The 22,498-nt window shown below is 45.2% G+C and overlaps 1 protein-coding gene across 1 annotated transcript in view; it reads left to right on the top strand.

Moving 5' to 3' along the window:
- UPF3A (UPF3A regulator of nonsense mediated mRNA decay) overlaps positions 1-19,892 on the top strand; it is a 41,395-nt gene extending 21,503 nt beyond the window's left edge. The window contains exons 7-9 of the mRNA XM_065416434.1: positions 891-1,051; positions 11,885-12,179; positions 19,719-19,892. Of these exons, the coding sequence (XP_065272506.1) occupies positions 891-1,051; positions 11,885-12,179; positions 19,719-19,892 (630 nt within the window). The remainder of the gene's footprint in view (positions 1-890; positions 1,052-11,884; positions 12,180-19,718) is intronic.
- The last annotated feature ends 2,606 nt before the right edge of the window (positions 19,893-22,498 follow it).

Raw genomic sequence — 22,498 nt, 5'->3', positions numbered from 1 at the left:
TTTCAAGGGACCATTCAAGGTGAAGTGGCCCGTTAACTCCCCTGAGTCATATGGGGGAAAGGATGGGATGGAGGGGGAGGTTGTTAGTGGGTTATAGATTGTTGTAATAAGCCATAAATCCAATGTCTTTATTCAAGCCATGATTTTTAGTGTCTAGCAAAGTTATGAATTTAAGCTCCAAGGCTCGTCTTCTGAAAGCGTTGTGCAGGTTTCCTTTGAGGATGACAGCTAGTAGGCCAGATATAGAGTGATTGCTTTGTGAAAAGTGTTCACTCACAGATGATATAGTGTTTTAATCTTTTATCATTTTCCTGTGTGAGTTCATTTGAGAGCATAGTGATTATCTGGTTTCACCCACATAGTTGTTATTGGGGGCAATATATACTAACTAGTATGTCTCAAGCTGCTCATATGTTGCCAGATTTGGTAAGTTACCTAGAGAAGTGAAGGGTGATCCTGTTTTCTTTGAAGTATTTTGGCAGTTTTGCCATTGATTTCAATGGTAGTAAGATCGGGCCCTCTTATGGTATGATTTCAACACATACAGTCTTTTACCTGTCTCTGAGCTACGCTGTAATTATTTATAGCTAATACCTAGGAGAAGAAAATAGGTAAGCATTTATTTTCCAGAGTTTTTTTATGAAGTCATATTTTAAAGCTGCATGATTTGTATTGTACTCTAGTTATCCATTAATATAAGTAAACTGCCTTTTAAATGTCTATTTTAATGTTGTGCTTTGCAAAAAAATTAAATCACTAAAATAAAATCTGAATGAAATAGGTTTTACAAATTAGCATCACCTGGTATACATTGGTATATTACAATAAAAAGTTGTTGAAATGTCTGAAGTGCATAAAATGTATACCTTAATACAAACATTATTTCATAGCTTCTTAAAAAGCCTGAAAAGGGAGATGACCTGGCCAGTGAAACGAATAAGGAAAAAGGAGAAGAAGCTGATATTGAAGAAAGCAAATGGGAAAAATCACCTGGATCCGGGAGTATAAAATCCAAGCCATTGGAGGGCTCACCAAAGGAACTTAAGGAAAAGTAAGTAATGTTTATCTTATAAGGTTGCAACTTGGATCCTTGGATTTTGAGATCTTAAGTGGTACTTAAGTGGTGAATTGTCCTTGTGCTGATTCTCAGCACAGGGATGGATTTTGCTCTGTGAATGTGGCCAGCTACATCTTTTTCTCTTTGTAAAATGGATGTAGTAACAACTTACCTCCCTGAAAGGGGTATTGCAAGGCATAAGGAATGAATGTCTGTACAGTGCTTTTGAGATCCCTTGTTGAAAGGTGCTATGTAAGTATGAAACATCATTGATAGTCCATTGCTATTTCACTAAAGTGTTCAAGTGCTTGTCAGTATTGCTGGAAAGTCCTAAAAGGCATAAGAACATAAGAACGGCCGTACTGGGTCAGACCAAAGGTCCATCTAGCCCAGTATCCTGTCTACTGACAGTGGCCAATGCCAGGTGCCCCAGAGGGAGTGAACCTAACAGGTAATGATCAAGTGATCTCTCTCCTGCCATACATCTCCACCCTCTGACAAACAGAGGCTAGGGACACCATTCCTTACCCATCCTGGCTAATAGCCATTAATGGACTTAACCTCCATGAATGTATCCAGTTCTCTTTTAAACGCTGTTATAGTCCTAGCCTTCACAACCTCCTCAGGCAAGGAGTTCCACAAGTTGACTGTGTGCTGTGTGAAGAAGAACTTCCTTTTATTTGTTTTAAACCTGCTGCCCATTAAAAAGGCTCAGCTCCATCTTCACACAGCAGAATATTTTTAGTTCCACTGAAATGGATAGACAGGAAGGTTTGCTTGTTATATAATAGCAATAATATTAATGACACAATAATATTCTCCACTTCATTTTGTTGCATAATCAACTACAACTTCATTTCTTCCTATAATTTTAGTGCTATGAAACAATCACATATTCAACCTTAATAAGAGTTATGTGCATTCATTCAAAGGAGAATGTACTTCAACATCTTAGCAATGCACTGACAAATTTGCTATTTTGACTTCTTCATAGTTCTTAAATGAATGAGGGCATTCTACAGGGTAAACTGCAAACAATCTTTCATACCAGCTGTTACGTATTTTACTATTATAAAGATCTGCTTTTAAGCCTTCTGAAATATTTACATAGAAACTTAAGCTGAAATTAATGATAGAGTGCAAATTCCTCTGATCCAATTTGAATCAAAGGAAAATGTAATGTTTGGCAGGACAAGCTAACCTCATGTCATTGTAACAATTTGACAGATATATTTATTATTTTTTTATCTGACAATGGGCATTTTTGTGAGTATTTATTTAATAGCTTTAGAAATATGTTTCTTCATGCACCATTCAACAGAAAGAATTAATATTTTGTGATTCCTCTTTAATGATGATTAACTTCCAACTTCTGCAAAAACCACAGAGGTCCTCCATGGCCAGTTCTGCAAATTCAGAGCTGCAGGGGCTTGAACTCCAGCTACAACCCCTCTTGAGAATGGTCAGTTGATCTGTGACATTTCAGTGACCTCTCTCACCCCAATCTCTGCAGCAGCCCAGAAGGAGCGGCTGTGGAGATGGGCTTCACAGCATGTAGTGGGATGAGCACCTTCCAGTGTTGCCAACTCTTGGGATTTTTTTCATGAATGATGGGATTTCAGATGGGGATGGATCTTGTCTTATGATGATGCAAAAAGCTCCAGTCCCCTCACAAAATGGAGGAGTGGAGAGGAGAGGAGTGAGCAAAAAGCTCAGCAGCCCATTGCAGCTCCACCACCTCCTCTCCCTTCCCCTACTGTAAGCAATGGGGATCTCATCCACGCTCCCCCTGCAACACCTAGCCTGGGAAGGGGCAGAGAAGGGTGAGGAGCCCCTGGAGTTGCCCCTCCAGCCTGAAAGGGGGAGAGGGGTCCCTGTGTCAGCCCCCACCCCAGGCCTGAAAGAAGGGGGTGAAGAATTTAAGAGGAGCAGAGCAGTGGCGTAGCCAGGTTCTGAGAGCAGGGGGAGCAAACATTAAAAAGGTGCCCCCCCTTGGCTCCTCCTCTGGCCATGACCCCCTGGCTCCTCCTCCGGCCGCTCCGCGCCCCCCCACCTTGGCTGGCTCCTCCAGCCACGCCACGCCCCCCCCCCCCCCATGGCTCCTCCGGCCGCGCTGCGGCCATGCTGCGCCCCCCCTCGCTCCTCCGGCCGTGCCACGCCCCCCCCATGGCTCCTCCGGCCGTGCCGTGCCACCCCCGCGGCCTCCCTCCCCATGGCTCCTCCGGCCATGCCACCCCCGCAGTCCTCCCCATGGCTCCTCCGGCCGCGCCGCCCCCCCCATGCCTCCTCCGGCCGCACTGCGGGCTGCCATGCTGCCCCCCCCATGGCTCCTCCGGCCGCACCGCTCCCCCCCCCATGGCTCCTCCGGCCGCGCTGCGGGCTGCCATGCTGTGCCCCCGCTCACTCCTCCGGCCGCACTGCCCCCCCCCATGGCTCCTCCAGCCGCGCTGCGGGCTGCCATGCTGCGCCTCCCCTCGCTCCTCCGGCCGCGCCGCTCCCCCCCCCCCCCGGCTCCTCCGGCCGTGCCGTGCCGCCCCCACGGCCCCCCTCCCCATGGCTCCTCCGGCCATGCCACTCCCGCAGTCCCCCCCATGGCTCCTCCGGCCGCACCGCCCCCCCCCATGCCTCCTGCGGCCGCGCTGCCATGCTGCCCCCCCCATGGCTCCTCCGGCCGCACCGCCCCCCCCATGGCTCCTCCGGCCGCGCCGCCCCCCCCCCCCATGGCTCCTCTGGCCGTGCCGTGCCGCCCCCGCGGCCCCCCCCAGGGCTCCTCCGGCCGTGCTGCCCCCTCTTGCCTGCAGGAGCCCAGCGCCGGTGTAACGAGACACAAACAGCTCCTGCTCCCAATTCCCTACTTTGGGTGACTTTGGGTGTACTGAGCATGCTCACCTGAACTGAGCATGCCCAGTAACCTTCGCTGTTGCCACTGCCCTCTCTCTGCCGGCGCTTCAGAGCAGAGCGTGGGCCCCGCCCCCTGGCGCCACGGTAACCCCTAACTAAGGCGCCGCTTTTGTAAAATGTGCTGAGGGGAAGCGGCTGCTTCCTCTGCACCCTGCTAGCTACGCTACTGGCGAGGTGAGGCTGGTGGTGGGAGGGAACTGAACTGGGAGAGGCTGAACTGATGGTGGAGGCTGGGGAGGTGTGATCTGGGGCTAGTTCTGAACTGATTGTGGAGGCTGGGGGACTGAACTGAGAGGGTGAGGACTGATGGGGGCTGACCTGGTGGGGGAGGGGCTGATGCAGGAGCTGAACTATTGGGGGTTAGGGCTGGGTGGGGACAGAACTAATGGAAAGTTTGGGGGACAGGATTAATTTCTGGGCAGGGGACTGGAAGGCGTAGGGGCCAAAATCACGTTACTGAAAAATTTGGGAGAGTGAGCAACATTGAATGTCACATACACATACCAGGAATGGGTAGGGAGAGTTCAACCATCAAAAGACAGACCAAAAAAACACAGTATAATTAAAAAAAAAACAAACAGGATTTTTTGGGGGGTCTGACTCATGATATTTTGATCTCTTGAGATTGGCAATGCTGCATCCTTTACAAATATTTCCAGCATTTTGTGTTTCATTGCAAGCAGGTTACAGGCAGGATTGACCCCTAAGACAGACATATCGGAAAGGTTTATGTGCTAGGAGAGATCATTAAAATTTTACACTTCTGCAGTGCTTTTCAATGAAGGATCTCAGAGTGCTTTGCAAGCATGAAAAAATGAGTCTCAGAACATTCCTATGTAGGTAAACTACTATTACGTCTATTTTACAGATGGACAAACTGGAGCACAGAGTGCTTAAGGAGTCACAGTGAATCAGAAGCGTGAGAATTAAATTCTAGAAGTCTTGACTCCCACTTCCCTGCTGTAGACTAATAACATATGTATTACTCTGTCCCACATGGGGGTCTTCTAAAGTTTTCCATCGAGCAGTATGCAGGGAAGTGCAAATGTAACTTTACCACTTGTATTTTTAGGGATGTACCTCTTGGAGATGCAGAGCAAGAAATGTTCTCGTAACAGCAAATAGAAAAGTAAAGAGAATTTGTTCAATAAAATACAAATGTTGAACTAACTAGCTTAAGAAATGCTACATTTAACATCTACATGTATTAATAATACCTAACTCTTATGTAGCACTTTTCATCCATTGATCTCAAAGCTCTTTACAAAGTAGGTAAATATCATTATTCTTGTTTTATAGATGGGGAAACAGAGGCTCAGAGAAATGAAAGTTATTTGCCCCAGGCTACTCAGCAGAAATAGAACTCCCAGTCTAGTGCTCTATCAACAAGGCCCTTCATTTTTGGTTTTTACCAATTTTTACTGAAAAATCACCTGGTTTCACTAAAGCTATTATTCATTTTTTACCAATTTTCACCTGAATTTTGGACCACTCAAGTACATTAAAATACTGACTGTTAAGAAAATCCAATACTTTACATTAGGTAGATGTTTTTATGTTAATAATAAATTAATCTAAATGCGAGGGTGTCTATTAAAGTTAGGCAGTGTAGTGAACGATACACACACTCATGTATGTGCACGCATATGTCCGTTCTCTAGTCCTAAAAAAGGAAGTGCTGGAACTCCCTAGATCTGGCTCCCTGCTTCAGAAGAAGAGCTGGTGGCTCAGTAACCTGGGAAGCCATCTCTTTTTCTGAAGTAGGAGCCAGATCAGAAGTACTCTTATTTTTCTCTTCTTTTTTTTTCGGTCTTCCCATCCCGGAATATTAACCCTGATATTTACCCAGAAAATTGTGCTCAGATTTTTTGCACCAATTTTCACCTGTTTTGTAAATTTTTGCAATAAACACTGATAAATTCCTGGGAAATTTTAAACAAAATAAAAACCAAAAATGAAGGGCCTTGTCTATCATGTAGGCCACACTGCCTCCTTATCATTATCTTTGGCTAAAGGTTTCAGATACCTGGTGCAATCCTCTAAGGTGCTAAGCATCTCTTGAGAGATAATAAGAACCTTCCCTTCATGCTGCTTAGTGGGAATTGAGGGCACTCAGCAGCTCTCAGCACCTTTCAGGATTAAATCTATAATTTGAGAATACGGCTTGTATGTGTTAATCCTTTGGCAGAACAACATAACATTTACAACAGAACCTTTGTGTGTGCCAGGGCATTGATTTAGTGTTTCAGGTGTAACGCAGCATTCTTAAGGCTGTACAGGTATAGTAAATTTTACCTTTTTCTTTCTGAGTGCTTTTTAAATTGTGATGAATGGTGCTGTTTACCAAGTAATTGGCTATGATCTACTTCAATTGGATTGAGGATCGCATGAACTGTTATTTGTAGACTGAAAAAGCAGTAATGCGTTATGACCAAAGATGGATCTGAGAGTTTGATTGCCTATTACAGATCACTTTTTAAACTACGGGAACAATAGCTTCTTCTTTGAGTGTTTGCTCTTGTCCATTCCATACTAGGTGTGTGTGCTCATCACATGCACTGATGCCAGAAGCCCGGTATAAGGGGCGCCGCCGGCTCCTCCCACCTTCAGTTCCTTCTTGCCACCAGTGATGGTGCTGGAACGTCTGCTGCTTTGGCTAGCACTGTTTTGTTCTCTGTTCTTGCGAACTTAGAAAACCTGTAATATAGTTGTATATAGTTAGTAGTTTATCAGTTACCCTTAGTAGTAGTTCTTAGTTCTGAACGGGACTCAGCCAGGGGACGGGGCATGCCCCGGTCCCCAGGCTTTAAGCCCTGCGATCGCTGCAAACGGCCTATGCTCATCAGTGATCCACATACCAGCTGCCTAAGGTGCGTAGATGAAGAGCACATAAGTGACAAGTGCCGTATCTGCAAGTCCTTTAAACCTAGGACGAAGAATGAGCGCAATATCCGTCTAAGAGCACTCCTAATGGAGTCGGCACTCACTCCGGCACCAGAGCAGCGGTCCAACTCCACACCAAGCACCACGGCCTCCGTGCGCAGTGCTCCGCTGGCGCCGTCCACAAGTCAGCACCGGTCCTCCTCCATGGCTCCGGTCAAGAAGCCGAAAAAGACTGTGAGGGGAAGATCTCCTACCTCCCATAAGGGAAAGGAGAGGGCTGGGGGTCAGCCACGACCCATGCCAGGCAGCTCAATGCCCCCTTCAGGAAGTCAGGCCCCAACTCAAGTCGAGCGGTGCAGCCCATTTCATACTTTGCCTGCGACTCTGGATAGCAGTGCAGACCCGGATAGCTTCAGGTGCCCGAAGCCCTTCATGCAGCTCAGGAGATCCTGACTCTCCCGGTGCCGCCCACACCGGCTCCAGTGGTACCCCGGTCTCGGGGAAAATCTGCATTGGGACCTCTGCGTGTGTCCCCACCTCAGCGGCACCGTTCCCCATCTAGAGGGACGTCCCACCATCACTCGCCTGCCTGAAGCTGTCACGCCTCAGGACTGGAGAGACAGGCTCAGTGGAGCTCTCTTCGGTCTCCGCGCAGGGGGCACCGATCGAGGGACTCGAGGCATACCTCGCCGGCAAATTGGCACAGACCCTCTGAGGTACGCGCCACCTGACAAGAGCTCCCAGGCACAGAGGCTGGCACCATGGTACCCGTGGAACCTTTGGGGGTTCACCCAACCTTCCCAGGCTGCCCGACCGGCACTGTGAGCCTCAGAAAGGCCAGCGGCCTGGGTTTCCCATGCCCCCTGGTGCTCGAGGCTTCGGGGGGTAAGACCCCACAGGTCCAGGAGGATCCAGGGGGGCAAGCTGCTGGACCACCAATGGACGTAGCATTTCCCGCGGCACTGGCATCGTCCTTGTCGCCATTAGTTCTGCATGGTTTCCGTGGCCTCCATTATCCCCTCCCTGGATCTGGGAGACTGGTATGCCACCCTCGACTTGAAGGACGCATACTTCCACATAGCGATCTTTCAAGGACACAGACGCTTCCTCTGGTTTACGGTGGGGCCCCACCACTACCAGTTTGCGGTTCTCCCATTCAGCCTGGCGACAGCATCAAGGGTGTTTACCAAATGCATGTCGGTGGTAGTGGCTTACCTCAGGTGCCAGGGTATCCAGATCTACCAGTACCTCGACGACTGGCTCGTCAAGGGCAGCTCCAGGTCTCAAGTCCAAAGGGATGTCGTGGTGCTTCAAGCCACGTACCATTCCCTGAGCCTACTTGTAAACAACAAAAAGTCGATGTTAGTGCTGGTGCAGAGGATAGAGTTCATCGGAGTGGTCCTCGACTCGTTCCTGCCACTGGCCAAGTGGACGAGGTTTTCCCGCTGGGCGTCCAAACGTGGCATCTCTCCCTCGTGTTCTTCCATATAGGCTGTCCTGGACTACCTGCTCCATTTGAGGAACCAGGGCCTGGCGCACTCTTCTATTAGAGTGCATCTTGCGGCCATCTCCACTTTTCACCCACCAATCCAAGGACAGACGGTGTTCTCCCATGAGATGATGATCAGATTCTTGAGAGAGCTCAAGAGTCTCTTCCCGCAGGTATGGGCTCTTCTCCTGCAGTGGGATCTTAACTTGGTCCTCTCTAGGCTCACTGCCCTGCCTTTTGAGCTGCTGGGTTCCTGCTCCTTTTCCCACCTGTCATGGAAGGTCGTGTTCCTGGTGGCGGTGACGTCTGCAAGACAGGTCTCTGAGATTAAAGCCTTGACCTCAGAACCACTGTACACGGTCTTCTACAAAGACAAAATTCCGCTGCAACCCCTCCTGGCCTTCCTGCCGAAGATGGTATCCACCTTCCATATGAACCAGGGCATCTTCCTCCCGGTGTTCTGTCCCAAACCGCACAAGACCAGTGAAGAGAGGCGTCTTCACGCGCTGGATGTCCAAAAGGCCTTGGCTTTTTACTTAGAATGTACTAAGCCTTTCCGTAAATCAACTCAGCTCTTCATCGCTACAGCAGATAGGATGAAGGGCCTTCCAGTGTCCTCACAGAGGATTTCCAATTGGATTACCTCATGCATAAGGGCCTGTTATGGGTTCCGTCGCTGCCAATTGTCAGAGCCCACTCGAGAGCTCAGGCATCTTTGGCGGCCTTCCTGGCACACATCCCTATCCAGGACATCTGTAGAGCCGCAACGTGGGCCTCTGTTCACATATTCACAGCTCAGTACACCATCACTCAGCGGGCCAGGGACGATGATGGGTTCGGCAGAGCTGTGTTGCAATCTACACGTCCATGAACTTCTACCTGCCTCCGTTGGCACTGCTTGGGATTCACCTAATATGGAATGGACATGAGCAAGCACTCAAAGAAGAAAAGACAGTTACCTTTTCCGTAACTGGTGTTCTTTGAGATGTGTTGCTCATGTCCACTCCACAACCCGCCCTCCTTCCCCACTGTTGGAGTTTCCGGCAAGAAGGAACTGAGGGTGGGGGGAGCCAGTGACGCTGCTTATACCGTGCTATGCAGGCGCCACTCCAGAGGGTGCCAGAGCCGGTCCCCTACGGATACTGCTAAGGGAAAAACTTCCGGCACCAGTGCATGTGGCGAGCACACACACCTAATGTGGAATGGACATGAGCAACACATCTCGAAGAATACAAGTTATGGAAAAGATAACTGTCTTTTTCACCTATAAATGAAAACCTCAATATGCACCCGCACACACATACGTATTGTTTAAAACTGGGTTAAAACCCCTTAAACTGATGATTGTAACAGGCACCCTTCATTCAGCATAAATGTAAGAAATAATAGTGCCCAAGGCCACTCAGGAATTCTAATGAGGTTGGGTGGAGAGAGCGAGAAAGTCAGCCGGAACACACAGCTAGGAGCACAACCCTGGAAAAGGCCTAGAGAGAGAGCTTCTGGAGTCGGGTGGTGAGGGGTGGTACTGGCTGAGGGAATTTTTGATGCTATGAGCAAAGACATTGTCTCCTGTTGTTTGGTTCCTCCTGTGTTAGGGAAACATAACTTTGTAAATAAACAATATTGCATGAAAAGTACCAGGCTCCATCTTCCATTTCTCTTCCCAACTGCAACAATGCACCAGGCCCTGAACTTTGACTAGTTGCTCATAAGTCTCCTCCCTCTTTATTTCCTCTAATTTTCTGCTTTCTCCTTCCCTGATAGCCTAACCTCTTCCTCCTCTCCTTCTCTCTAGCTTTTTAACTATTTTATTGTTATCTCACCCTTACCTAACTGTTCCTTACAATGGATTCTTTACAAAGCTACCCCAGCCACTACTGAGCTTGAATTTGCTCTCCCCATCAGCTGCCGTCCTCTGAGCCATCTTTAGGCAAATCCACCCTGCCACTGCATTCCTGCAGCACTTCTAATTGAGGCTTTCTCTGTGCTTGGTAATGGGCAGAATAGGAAGCAGGGTGCCAAGCAGATTCTGCAGGAGCTAACCTAAAAATATTCTTCCAGCTTAAAGCTGAAAAGGTAGAGGAAAACAAAATAGGCATGGTTAGTCAGACCCTGGAGAGCTAAAGTAATATTTACTGGTAATATACATATTTAGAAGTATATGCCACTGTTTTAATATTTCTGTAATTGTGAAAGGTTCTGGTATGACTCAGTGAGAGCTGCCATTTTCCTTCCACTCAGGAAGTGTAATATGCTGATACAGGGCCAGTCCTGCGAACTGCTGAGCAACCTCAATTAACATTGACTTTCTAATGCTGGTACTCAGTAATTTGCAGGTGTGGCTCCTCCCTTTTTTAATACAGGAAGTGCCAATCAGCAGATAACTACATGGCAGAGGCTGAAGACTTTCATTGTTCCATGACTTACAAGGAAAAAATGGTGTGGAAAACAGAAGAATTGTTCATATTCAACAAAGTTAATGAACAAACAGGTGCTAATAAACAATAATAAAAAAGTGACAAATCTCCAGACTCTTTCATCCATTTTGTCTGCTGATTAGCATTTCCTTTGTCACAAGCTAAAATGCCAGAGGCTGGCAAAATTATATATTCCTCTTTCAATTTGAATTACTGACTTTTTATTTCATATAATAAAAGTTTGAAATAACTACTATCTATTTACTCTTTTTTTATAATTTGATGAAATTATTCTGCAATCTTATCCATAATTTACTGTTTTATTTTATGAGGGAACTAGCTGGTTACTGAACAAGAGGAATGAGATGAATAAAAGTGCAGAGATCTGTATCATCTTAACAGCAAAATGTTGCAAACAGTTTATTTATAATATAAATTACTTAGTACATAATATAAATTAAGTACCATGTTGTGAAAAGATAATGTTTTTTCACCTAAATAAAAATGCAATGGTGGGCTACATCATCTAGGCACACAATTGTAAGTGAAGGCTGGAACAGCAGCATTAACTCTGACTTGTTTAATACCTTCCATCCGTTGCAAGGGCTGTGAATAATTTCTGTTAAATGGAGCCATAAAATTAAGGCCTTGCGCCTGCAAGTTACTTTATGCCATTAGTGCTCCCACTGAAGTCTGTGAGATTACTCACATGCTTAAGTCTTTGCAGGATCAGGCTCTTACGGCCTGATTGTGTAACCTTTACTTATGTGTATCATTACCATCAAGAGCATTATTTATGTGATGATTTCAAATATAAGTAAGGGTTGCAGGATGATCTTCAAAGCAGTTCTGAAGTAAATCTGATTTTCTTTTCAAGCCAGTGGAAAAATTTTCTGCTTCCAATTGAACTGAATACACAATGGGGAGCTGAATTTATGATGTACAAAACCTGTAGCAATATTGCAATGCATCTCTTTTTTTAATTAAAAATATAGCCTGATTGGGGGCCTGATCTAAAGCCTGTTAAAGTCAGTGGGAGTCTTTTTGTTGGCTTCAGTGGCCTTTGAATCAAGTCCTGTGAGCAAAGATTTTGTCTAAGTTAATTGTTCGGGTTTTTTCTTGTTTAAACACACACAGGTCACAAAACGATAGTGATAAAGAGCAAATGGATTTGGAGAGAAGATTTCGAGAAAAAGACCTTGAAAGACAAAGATATCGGTTGGATGATGGCAGAAAACATAGAGCCCACTATGAATTTGACAAGTTTGTGAGAAGGAATGAAGAAGAGCTGAAATGGGGGAAAGGATACAGCCAAGACAGAGGGAAGAAAGGGAACCACAACTACAGCTTCACTGTGGAGGCCGTAGACAAACTGGGTAAAGAGGACAAGTGTGATGACATGGCATCCAAAAAGGAGCGCATAAGAAATAAGGTTCTTTTATTCATTTAGGATAATCTTTCATTAGTAAAATATACCTCAAGGCCACAGGTTTTACTTTTGCAATCTCAGCATAAAGATGCTTTTTTCAAGAAAAGCAATTCTTTGTTTGTTTTTCAGTAAAACCCAGATTTCTATATTTTAAAAAATAACAGTTAAAATGATTTAAGGCGATAGGATTTGTCTTCTCTAGTCATATATACATACAATATTTGGAATCTTCCTTAGAATATTAGTCTTGGAAGCCTAGCATTTTTTGAGTGTTTTAAAAGTTATATCACGGGTACTCTATAATAGATAGGGCCCTACCGAATTCACAGCCATGAAAAATGCGTTATGGACTGGGAAATCTGGTCTCCCCCCGTTAAATCTGGTCTTTTGTGTGCTTTTACTCTATACTATACAGATTTCACAGGGGAGACAAGCATTTCTCAAATTGGGGGTCCTGACCCAAAAGGGAGTTGCAGGGGGGTTGCAAGGTTATTTCAGAGGGGTCATGGTATTGCCACTCTTACTTCTGCGCTGCCTTCAGAGCTGGGTGGCCAGAGAGCAGTGGCTGTTGGTTGGGTGCCCAGCTCTGAAGGCAGTGCCCCACCAACAGCAATGCAGAAGTAAGAGTGGCAATACCATACCATGCCACCCTTACTCCTGCTCTGCTGCCTTCAGAGGTGGGCGGCCAGAGGGTGGCGGCTGCTTACAGAAGGCCCAGTACTGCAGGCAGCAGTGCAGAAGTAATGGTGGCAATACCATACCATGCCTTCCTTACTTCTGCGCTGCTGCTGGCGGCAGCTCTGCTTTCAGAGCTAGGCTTCCGGCCAGCAGCCGCCACTCTCCAGCTGCACAGCTTTGAAGGCAGCGCTGCCGCCAGCAGTAGCGCAGAAGTAAGGATAGCAGTACTGCAACACCCTCTATATACAATAACCTTGTGACCACCACACAACTCCTTTTTGGGTCAGGACCCCTACAATTATACCTGAAATTTCAGATTTAAATAGCTGAAATCATTAAATTTATGATTTTTAAATCCCTATGACCGTGAAATTGACCAAAATGGACCGTGAATTAGGTAGGGCCCTAATAATAGAGTTTGAAAACTTTGGCTTATTATCCTTTTAAAAGTGAATTTATTCTAAGTAGAATCTTTACTAGTCAGGCAGATTACTGGCTGGCTTACAGTTATTCAGTTTTTAAAGTAAAAGTGAATAAATAAACAGTTTATCCAGAAATGAGCATATTTAGAAATCTTCAGTACAGAAGATAGGAAAGTAGATCTTGCAATCTTCATCCATTCTGCCCTCAGGTAAAGGTTCTCCCTGGCTGAGGGCAAATCACCCCATTGAGAAGTGCCAAATCCAGGGAAATAACCTGTTCAAAAACCAGCCACAATTGGGCAGCTTCTTGAATGGGACTACATGCAGAAAACCATTTTCCTATCTTCACCTTGAAACCTGTGGAGCCCCTTTCTGAGGGCTTGGGGCTTTGTGATTTCAGAGGACGTGTCATAGCATTTCCAAGAGATGTCTGCTATTAATGGCCTCATCCTCTCCCCATTCTAATCATTAAAGTTTTTCATTCAAGATGGTTGACACTGTCTTGTATGGAATCCCCCTCTGTAATGTGCACCTCTTCTGAAGGGGGTTTTCAAACCAGGCACAGGCAAGGTCCCCATGACAGTGTGCCTCCAGAGGGAGCTGCGCTTTTGCTAGAGATAGGACAGGCAAGGAGTAGCCATACTCTTTTTTCTCTGCCACCTCTAGCAGCTGTCTGAATCTCTGTCTAAAAATATTAAAAACATATTAAATTGATATAAACCATTTTATAAAAAAATTAAACGTCCAGTTGAGCTTTTTTCAGTCTGATAAACATGGAAACTGTGATGGATAAAGAGGGTCTGTGATATATAAAAGCTGACTGATCCTTTATTGTAATGGTTCTGGTGGGTTCTATGTTCATTGTTCATCATAGGGTTTAGGACTGCATGACTGGTGTTGATTGGCTGGATGTGATGAAGAGAGATAAGTAACATGCTGATGTGGCTGCTCATAGCACCACAAAACACTTCCTACAACAACTTGTTCTTAAACCTCCTAAATAAAAAGTCTGGTATCTAATCTAAAGAAATGGAAAATAAAGGGAAAGCAGGGTTAAACAAGGCTGAAGTTCAAGCAAAGAAGGGGGAAGAGAAGAGCTGATAATGAAGGATGTATCAGTGAAGAGGAAAAATAATGAAGGAAAAAACAAGACCAAAGGGACTGAAAATTGTGAGGGACAGATGAAAGGAAATAAGGATTGAGATGGAACAGAATTCAGTGCTCTGCAGTTTTCTTAAAATGGCCTATTCCATGCCATTTTCTGGACTAAACCCTACACTTTAAAACAGATGTCAAATATGATCTCGCCATAGCATCAAAGTCTAATGTTTGTGATAGTTAAAATAAATAGCCTCATTAGGCAGAGGCTTTTAAACAGTAATCATTCACAATATTTTATTGTCCTAGAAGGTCTTTAGCATATCTATCTATCTATCTATCTATCTATCTATGCACCCAAGAATTATCAGCATTCTCCTTTTTGGGAGTTTGAGGTGCTTTTTTTCTTATAAACGTGCTGCTATTTGATATTCAGATCAGCAAGTTTTTGATGATTTCAGTCACTATGACTATACAGTTAGCCATTCTTCCTTTGTACTCATTTTGTTTCCTGATTCACATTGGGTGGTATCCACTCTACTCATATAGAACATGAATATCTTCTATATGAATATGGAATGCCAAATTTAATTTGCAGTTCACTATTCTAATTTTATCAAGCCCTGGTTGTTCTGTTTTCCCACTGATTAGTATTATTTTATTATATTTGTATTTATTATCTGACATTCTTGTATAGAGCCATAAGTGTGCGTGGCACCAGTTATTGACCTCCCCAGCTTATACTATAGATTGTATCAAAATTTACCACAGAATTCTCTTGACCTTTGTTATAACATTCTGTTAGATCAGGGATTGGCAGCGTTTGGCACGCTGCCCGCCAGGGTAAGCCCCCTGGCGGGTTGGGACAGTTTGTTTACTTGCCGCGTTTGCAGGTTCGGCCGATCACGGCTCCCACTGGCCATGGTTCGCCACTCCAGATCAATGGGGGCTGCGGGAAGTGGCGGCCAGCACATCCCTCAGCCCACGCAACTTCCCGCAGCCCCATTGGCCTGGAGTGGCGAACCGCGGCCAGTGGGAACTGCGATCGGCCGAACCTGCGGATGCGGCAGGTAAACAAACTGGCCCGGCCCGCCAGGAGGCTTACCTTGGCAGGCGACGTGCCAAACGTTGCCGATCCTTGTGTTCGATAATATTTTTGCTCACAGTTTAAATTAAATGTAATATAATCATCCTGTTTTACAGCTGTTTTATTTTACTCAAAATTCTTGGCTCCCAAGAACAGTGTTATAAAAGAGGTGGATAATAAATGCAAAATCTGTTTTCATTACACTCCATCTTTTTCCTAGTTCTCATTAAATACAAAATGATTTAACACAAAATCCACTATCTACATAAACTCAGGTTAGTCACTTTAAGGCCTTGTCTACACTACAGAGATTTGTCGACGAAAGTCACGTCGACACTTAAAAAGCGCTATAATAAAAATCAGTATTTCATGTTCACACTCGCTCCCTCTGTCTTCAGAGCACGTCCGCAGTTGGGGCACTATCATCGACAGTGTGAGCAATGCATTTTGAGTACCTATCCCACAGTCCAGCTCGACACCTTCTGCCACTAGGTCTTGTGGGAAGGTGGAGCAGATCGCTGCACATCTTGGGATGTGTCCCATGATGCATTGTTTTCTGTCCCAGCATTCTATGGGCTTCTGGTTTTCTTTCATGGCATTTTTTCAACGGCCCTTGTTTGCTGTGCACCGTGGCATCTTTGTGAGAAGGGATGGATCCCGCACTGCTCTCCTACGCTCTGATAACTGTCATTAAGACATCGCGGATGGCAGTGCAGTTAATCACAAAGTTCCTAACTGAAGAAGACTCCCAGTTGCCAGATGTGCTGTGTGATATGGATAGGAGCAACTTTAGATTGCTTTTGGCATTCACAAAACAGCTGCAGACGGTGGGACATCGCTTTTGGGCTTGGGAAACAAGCACTGAATGACGAGCGGTGGCTACAGAATTTTCGGATGCGTAAATCCACCTTCCTGGAACTGTGTGCGGAGCTTGCCCAGCACTATGGCACAAGGACACCAGAATGAGAGCTGCTGTCGGTAGAGAAGTGCGTGGCAATCACTCTGTAGAAGCTGGCGACTCCAGGCTGCTACCGGTCGGTCACGGATCAATTTGGAGTCGGGAAGTCGACTGTTGGGGCTGCGTTAATGCAAGTGTGCAGGGCAATTAATCACATCCTGCTACGAAGGACCATGACTCTGGGAAATGTGTGTGAAATAGTGGACGGCTTTGCAGAAATGGGTTTCCCTAACAGTGGAGGGGCGATAGATGGCACACATATTCAATTTTGGTACCAGACCATCTTGCGATGGAGTACATCAATAGGAAGGGGTACTTCTCCATGGTGTTGCAGGCACTTGTGGATCACCATGGGCATTTCACTGACATCAACACGGGGTGGTCCAGGAAGGTGCATGACGCTTGTATAGAAAGTTACAAGTGGGGACTTTCTTTCCAGACCAGAAGATTATAGTGGGGGATGTTGAAATGCCCATAGTGATCCTGGGAGATCCGTCATACCCCTTACAGCCATGGCTCATGAAACCTTACATGGGAAACCTGGACAGCAGTAAGGAGCGGTTCAACAACAGGCTGGGTAGATGCTAGATGACAGTGGAATGTGCCTTTGGCAGATTAAAGGCATGCTGGCGATGCCTTTATGGCAGGTTAGACCTCAGTGAGGATAATATTCCCATGGTCATAGCCTCGTGTTGTATATTGCATAATCTTTGTGAAGGTAAGGGTGAAAGGTTTGCTCGGGTGGAGTATTGATGCAGATTGCTTGGCTGCTGATTTTGAGCAGAGGGGCCAGGAGGGGAGCAATTTGAATCAGGGAGGCTTTGAGGCAAAACTTTGAAAATGAGAACGAGTAATGTATATCTCTGTGATTGGTGCTACAATGTTACATTACATGTAGCTTTCCTAGGAAGCAATGGCGAAATTTGGGGCCTTACATTCCAGTAAGCAAATGATTAAACTGCCTGTGTATGTATTGTTAGAGCCTGCTATTTCAATTTGTAGGAAACAAATAAAGATGTCAAGTATCGGGGTAGCCGCGTTAGTCTGTATCCACAAAAACAACAAGGAGTCCGGTGGCACCATAAAGACTAAAGATGAGCTACCATTCAAAAACTTCAGAAACAACACACACACACACACACAAAGACGCTTGGTGGGAAAGGAGGTACCAGGTAAGGGCAGACTTTCAGAGCTGTGTGTAGGTCCAGCTATCATTTTGAAAGTTGTCCGAGGGAGTGGAGTGAAGGGGAAACAGAGAAGTCCCAGAAAGCAGAAAGGACTGTGCGGCCGGAGTTGGGAGGGGCACAGAAAAGAGTTCTGAATGTACTGCAGGGGAGGGCGGGCATGCATCTGCTCAGTCTGCAGCATTATTAAGGACTTCAGCATCTATGTTTGCTCATCCATTACTTTAATCATCCGCTCAGTAGAATCCTTAACAAACTCCTGATTTTCTTTTCTGTCCTGCCTTTCGGCTTCCCTCCACTTCTTGCGCTCCCTTTTCTCTGCATTGGAAAAGCGCAGTACCTCCCGGAACATGTCTTCTTTGCGCCGTCTTGGGCGCTTTCTTATCTGGCAGAGATGCTTGGCCGGTGTTTGTGGGGTATTCCTAAAGGCCACATCTGCCGAAGCACAAGGAACAATGCACAGAAGTATGATTGTTAAGTTCACGCACAGTATTGAAACATTTCAGTAAAATACACCTCTGGTAACATAACAATCACTTTCTCACTGACCCTTGGCAAGCACACATCTCAGTGAACACTCAAAGCATGGTGAGTGTTGGCTGGGGGGGAGGGGCGCTCTACGTGGGGAAAAGAACACTCTGTAAGGATTGCAGTGCAGCCAACTAGGGGAAAAATTATAAAATTCTCCCACACTTTCCCACAGGCCAGGATCATTGTGGTAGATATCTCACTGCTGAGGGTAAGCAGGGAAGCGAGGGTACATCTACATGCTTGTGGCTTCCACCATGGTCCCTATGCTGCTTGCCTGCGTGCCGCTTGGGTCCCTGAACAAGTGATTGCCGAATGGCTTAGGAAAGTTCCCTACAGTGGGGGAAGGAACAAAGCAGCTCTGCCAAGGAACCTTCAGCAGAGGATTGCCGAGTACCTCCAGGAAACTTTCCTAGAAATCTCTCTGGAGGATTGCTGTGAGATCTCGGCGTACATCAACACCCTGTTCTGCCGTACTGATTAGTTGCACAGGGAAGTGTCCAGTACACAGAAACACAGCCGGCCTTGTACATTTCTATACCCTGAACCCACCTCTGCATTACGCAAACCACAGCCACTTACCAGGCATCTCCTCTCCTGCTTCTTGCTCGCTGGAGAGCAACTGCTGAAACTGGCTAGACACCTCTGAAGTGGTGAACAGTTGCTGGCTGCCTGCCTGCCCCACTGGAAGACCCCATCGGGAGCTCCACATCGTCATCTAACTCCACCTCTTCATCAATGACTTCGTCGTCCGGGTTAGGTCCTCTTTCCACCACCTCCAGGCCCACCAAAGTATCCACAGGGCTCTTGGTGATGGAGGTGGGATAGCGAGAATAGCATCCAGCTCCTTATAGAACCGGCAGGACTTAGATGCAGCACCAGAGCGATGGTTTGCCTCCCTCGCCTTATGCCTGCCTCAGCTCCCTTATCTTCGCTCCGCACTGCAGCATGTCCCGATCATAGCCCTTTTCACACAAGCCTCGAGAAATCTGCCCGTAGGTATCAAAATTCCTATGGCTCAAGTGCAGCTGGGACTGCATAGCCTCCTCTCCCCATATGCTAGGCAGATCCAGCAGCTCCGCACTGGTCCAAGTGGGAGAGCGTTTGCTGCGATAAGCCGCCATGGCCACCTGGGAAGATGCAATGAGACCTCTCCACACCAAGTAAACAGGAAATGGAATTTCAAAAATTCCTGGGGCATCTAAGGGGGAGGGGTGGATGGTTGTTTACTGACTGCAGGGCAGTGGAGTTCAAACTGCTGATCAGAGCAGTCAGGATGGGTGTTGTGGGATACCTCCTGGAGGCCAATTAAAGCGATAAAATCAAGCGTGGTGTCTACACTGTCACTTTGTCAACAAAAATTTTGCAGAAAAAGACTTATGTCTCTGGTCGGGATGGTTTTATTTTGTCGTCAAAACGGCGTTTTTGCCGCCAAAAGTCGCATCGCAGTGTGTATGCATTCACTGTTTTGTCGACAAAAGCTGCCTTTTGTTGACATAACTCTGTAGTATAGACAAGGCCTAAATCTCACATATGTGAATAAATGATAGTTTTCTCCAAAAGTTAACCTTATGCACTTCTTTCTAGGATCGTCCAGCCATGCAGTTATACCAGCCAGGAGCTCGCATTCGAACACATACGGGATCTACAAGTAAGATCTATGACTGCAGTGGGAAGTCCTCTGAAGATGCCTGCGATAGAAAGTATGAGGTAGATAATTCAACTGGAGGTGGTTCTGAGAAGAGTGAAGAGGCAGAATGAAACATTGGGGTAGAAAACTTGTGAAAAAAATGAATTTAAGATTTAATTTCTGCACAAAATATATCAGGCCACTTCAGAATTCCACAGATTGGACCAACAAAACTATAATACATCTGTCTCTTTCTTTCTTTAAAATGAAGAAAATGGTGATCGGAGGCAGATAAAATATCACGTAAAAGAAATTCAGTGCTTTTCTACAAAAAACAGAAGCAAGCACTGTTTGACTAGTTTAGTAGTGGTTCAGTATTTTAGTAAATTTACCTTTAGCTAGAAAACCTCTATTAGTTTTAAACTAGTATTTATATAAAACTTGTCAGAAAATATTTCACTTAGTCTAGCCTGTTAAATTGAGAGAAATAAAGAAATGTATATTTGCATCAGTTTGAAATCTGAGGCACTTTAAATGTGTTCTGTGAATGGCATTAACTACATAGGACCCAGTCCTGCAAACACCATCAGGCATAATGCTAACTACAGAGAGTAGTACTATTGAAGTCAAAGGGACTACACCCAGCAGAAGCACTGTCGCCAGTAACGTTTACAGGATCAGGCCCATAGTTTGCAAACGTTTATTGGTATCCGTACCTCATTGTGTTTACATTGTTTTTCAATTAACTATAGTGTCAGGTAAGTGTGAATAAAAGCTACTATATGTTGTTATAAAATTGGTCTTTTTCTTAACCACTTTTGCCTTTTATGTTCTAATATATTCCTGTGTCTAAAACAGAAAAAGCTAACGCAAACCTCAGCACTTAAATACTGTATCTGGTTTTACTAAAACTGCATTTTTATTTATTTATTTTTGTTTTGGCACTGACTTTTTAAAAAGTGATTGTACAGTGATGACTTTTTATATGTTAAATGTTTCACATAAGTTGCATTTGCAGGATTTGGAACATGTATGATATATATGTTATAAAATATAATTTGTTTGAAAAAAACACACACATAGCAGCTCCAACATTTCATTTTGCAGACCTAAGCCAAATTCCACCCTCTGATGCATGCATATGGCTCCCAATGTCTTCAGAGACAGCTAAATGTCCATCCAAGGGCAAAATATGGCTCTTTCATAGTTGTCTTTTACGACTGATGCACTTTTCAGTTGTCTGAAACCAAGATCTGCTTTGTCAGTGAAGTTAAATATTAAGATGTTTGCTTATTTTTGACATTCTACTTTGAACATTTTGTTATTAAGTGTAACATCTGATTGTTCTAAACTCAAAGAAAAATTCATTGTATTTTCCCAGACATTAAACATTAAATATAATAAAAAGTAAAAACATTTTGACTATGAACTGAGAAATGATCTTCCACAATTATTTTGCCTATTAAGAAAGATAGTATGCCACTTATTAGTATTAAAAGGCAGATTAAAAATATAATTGAAGAGTTTTAATATTAACTTTATATATAAGATGTTTTATATGCAAGAGGATTAACCATTTTTTACCGACTTAAACTACTTTGAAGTAAGACACTCTTAATATTAAATAAGACTGTCATCACAGAATGGGCTGAGTTGGGCTCTATCCCACCTATGCTGGGCTTGGGCTGGTGTTTGGGTCAGGTGACCAGGATCAGGTGACAGTATCCCAAGAGTGGAGCTTCCTATTATGGGAGCCTATGTAGCATGAAGGGAGAGCCTTGCAGGGAGCAGGAATGCTGGCTACAGTAGAGCCAGATCAGTGACAGAAAATGCTAGGCAGTTCTCCACAGTTTTGCTGGACTCTTTGTTAACTCTGAAAAGGATGAGCTGTAATGACTTAGCCAGAGGGCTTATCACTTCGGTGACCCAATAGTTCTGGGTTGCTGGACTGTATGAGGGAGACAGACCAGGGTAGGGAAACTGAGGCAAACGGGTGCCTGGAAGCCAAGGGAGGTAAAGTGATCTTTTCATAACTGTCCACCCACAGATTTACACCAAAATAAGGAGAGGTGTCAATTCAAACCAAATTAGTTATTTAGGTGCATCTTTATGTGTAGGTAAACCGCAAATCTTTGTAGGATCAGGGCCCAAATGAGACCAAATATTTCCAGCCTCTTTGAATTATAGGAGGTGGTGACCAGAGCCCATCAGCCTAAAGGCCAACACCCCCACCCCCTTGGATGTGGGAGGGGCCATAAGATCCAGAATGCAGCTGATTCTTCTTCAAGATATGTTGTGCATATACAATCCAGACTTGATGCTCATGTGTCCCGTGCAGTTGTGTTCAGAATCTTGTGGCCAGCAGCATCTGTTGGTGCCACACATGCACCCTGAATGTGCTTGTGCTCCCCCTCCTGAGGTCATATAGGTTAGAGTGGGGCTGACCAAACCTCAGTTCCTTCTTACTGCCTGTGACTGCAAGGCAGAACCGAGAGCAGTGTACTTGTCTGTTGTTTACTTGCGATTATAAAACTGATATCGCCATACATAGTTAGCTATTCAGTGAAGATGTAGCATAGTTTAGAAACAGTTTTTTATTAGGTTTCTGTTCCAGATAGTTTTTTCTCTGTCTTTTAGCTAGGCTGCAGTCCTTATGGCTGAGCAAAAATCACCAGGGTTCAAATATTGCCTTTTGGGCAAGGTGGCCACACCCCTCAACAACAGGCATATTAGATTC

Source organism: Emys orbicularis, chromosome 1 (genome assembly GCF_028017835.1).
Source record: "Emys orbicularis isolate rEmyOrb1 chromosome 1, rEmyOrb1.hap1, whole genome shotgun sequence".
NCBI lineage: Eukaryota > Metazoa > Chordata > Testudines > Emydidae > Emys > Emys orbicularis.
Note: the sequence above shows the minus strand (reverse complement) of the source record. Positions and strands in the feature narration are given on the sequence as shown.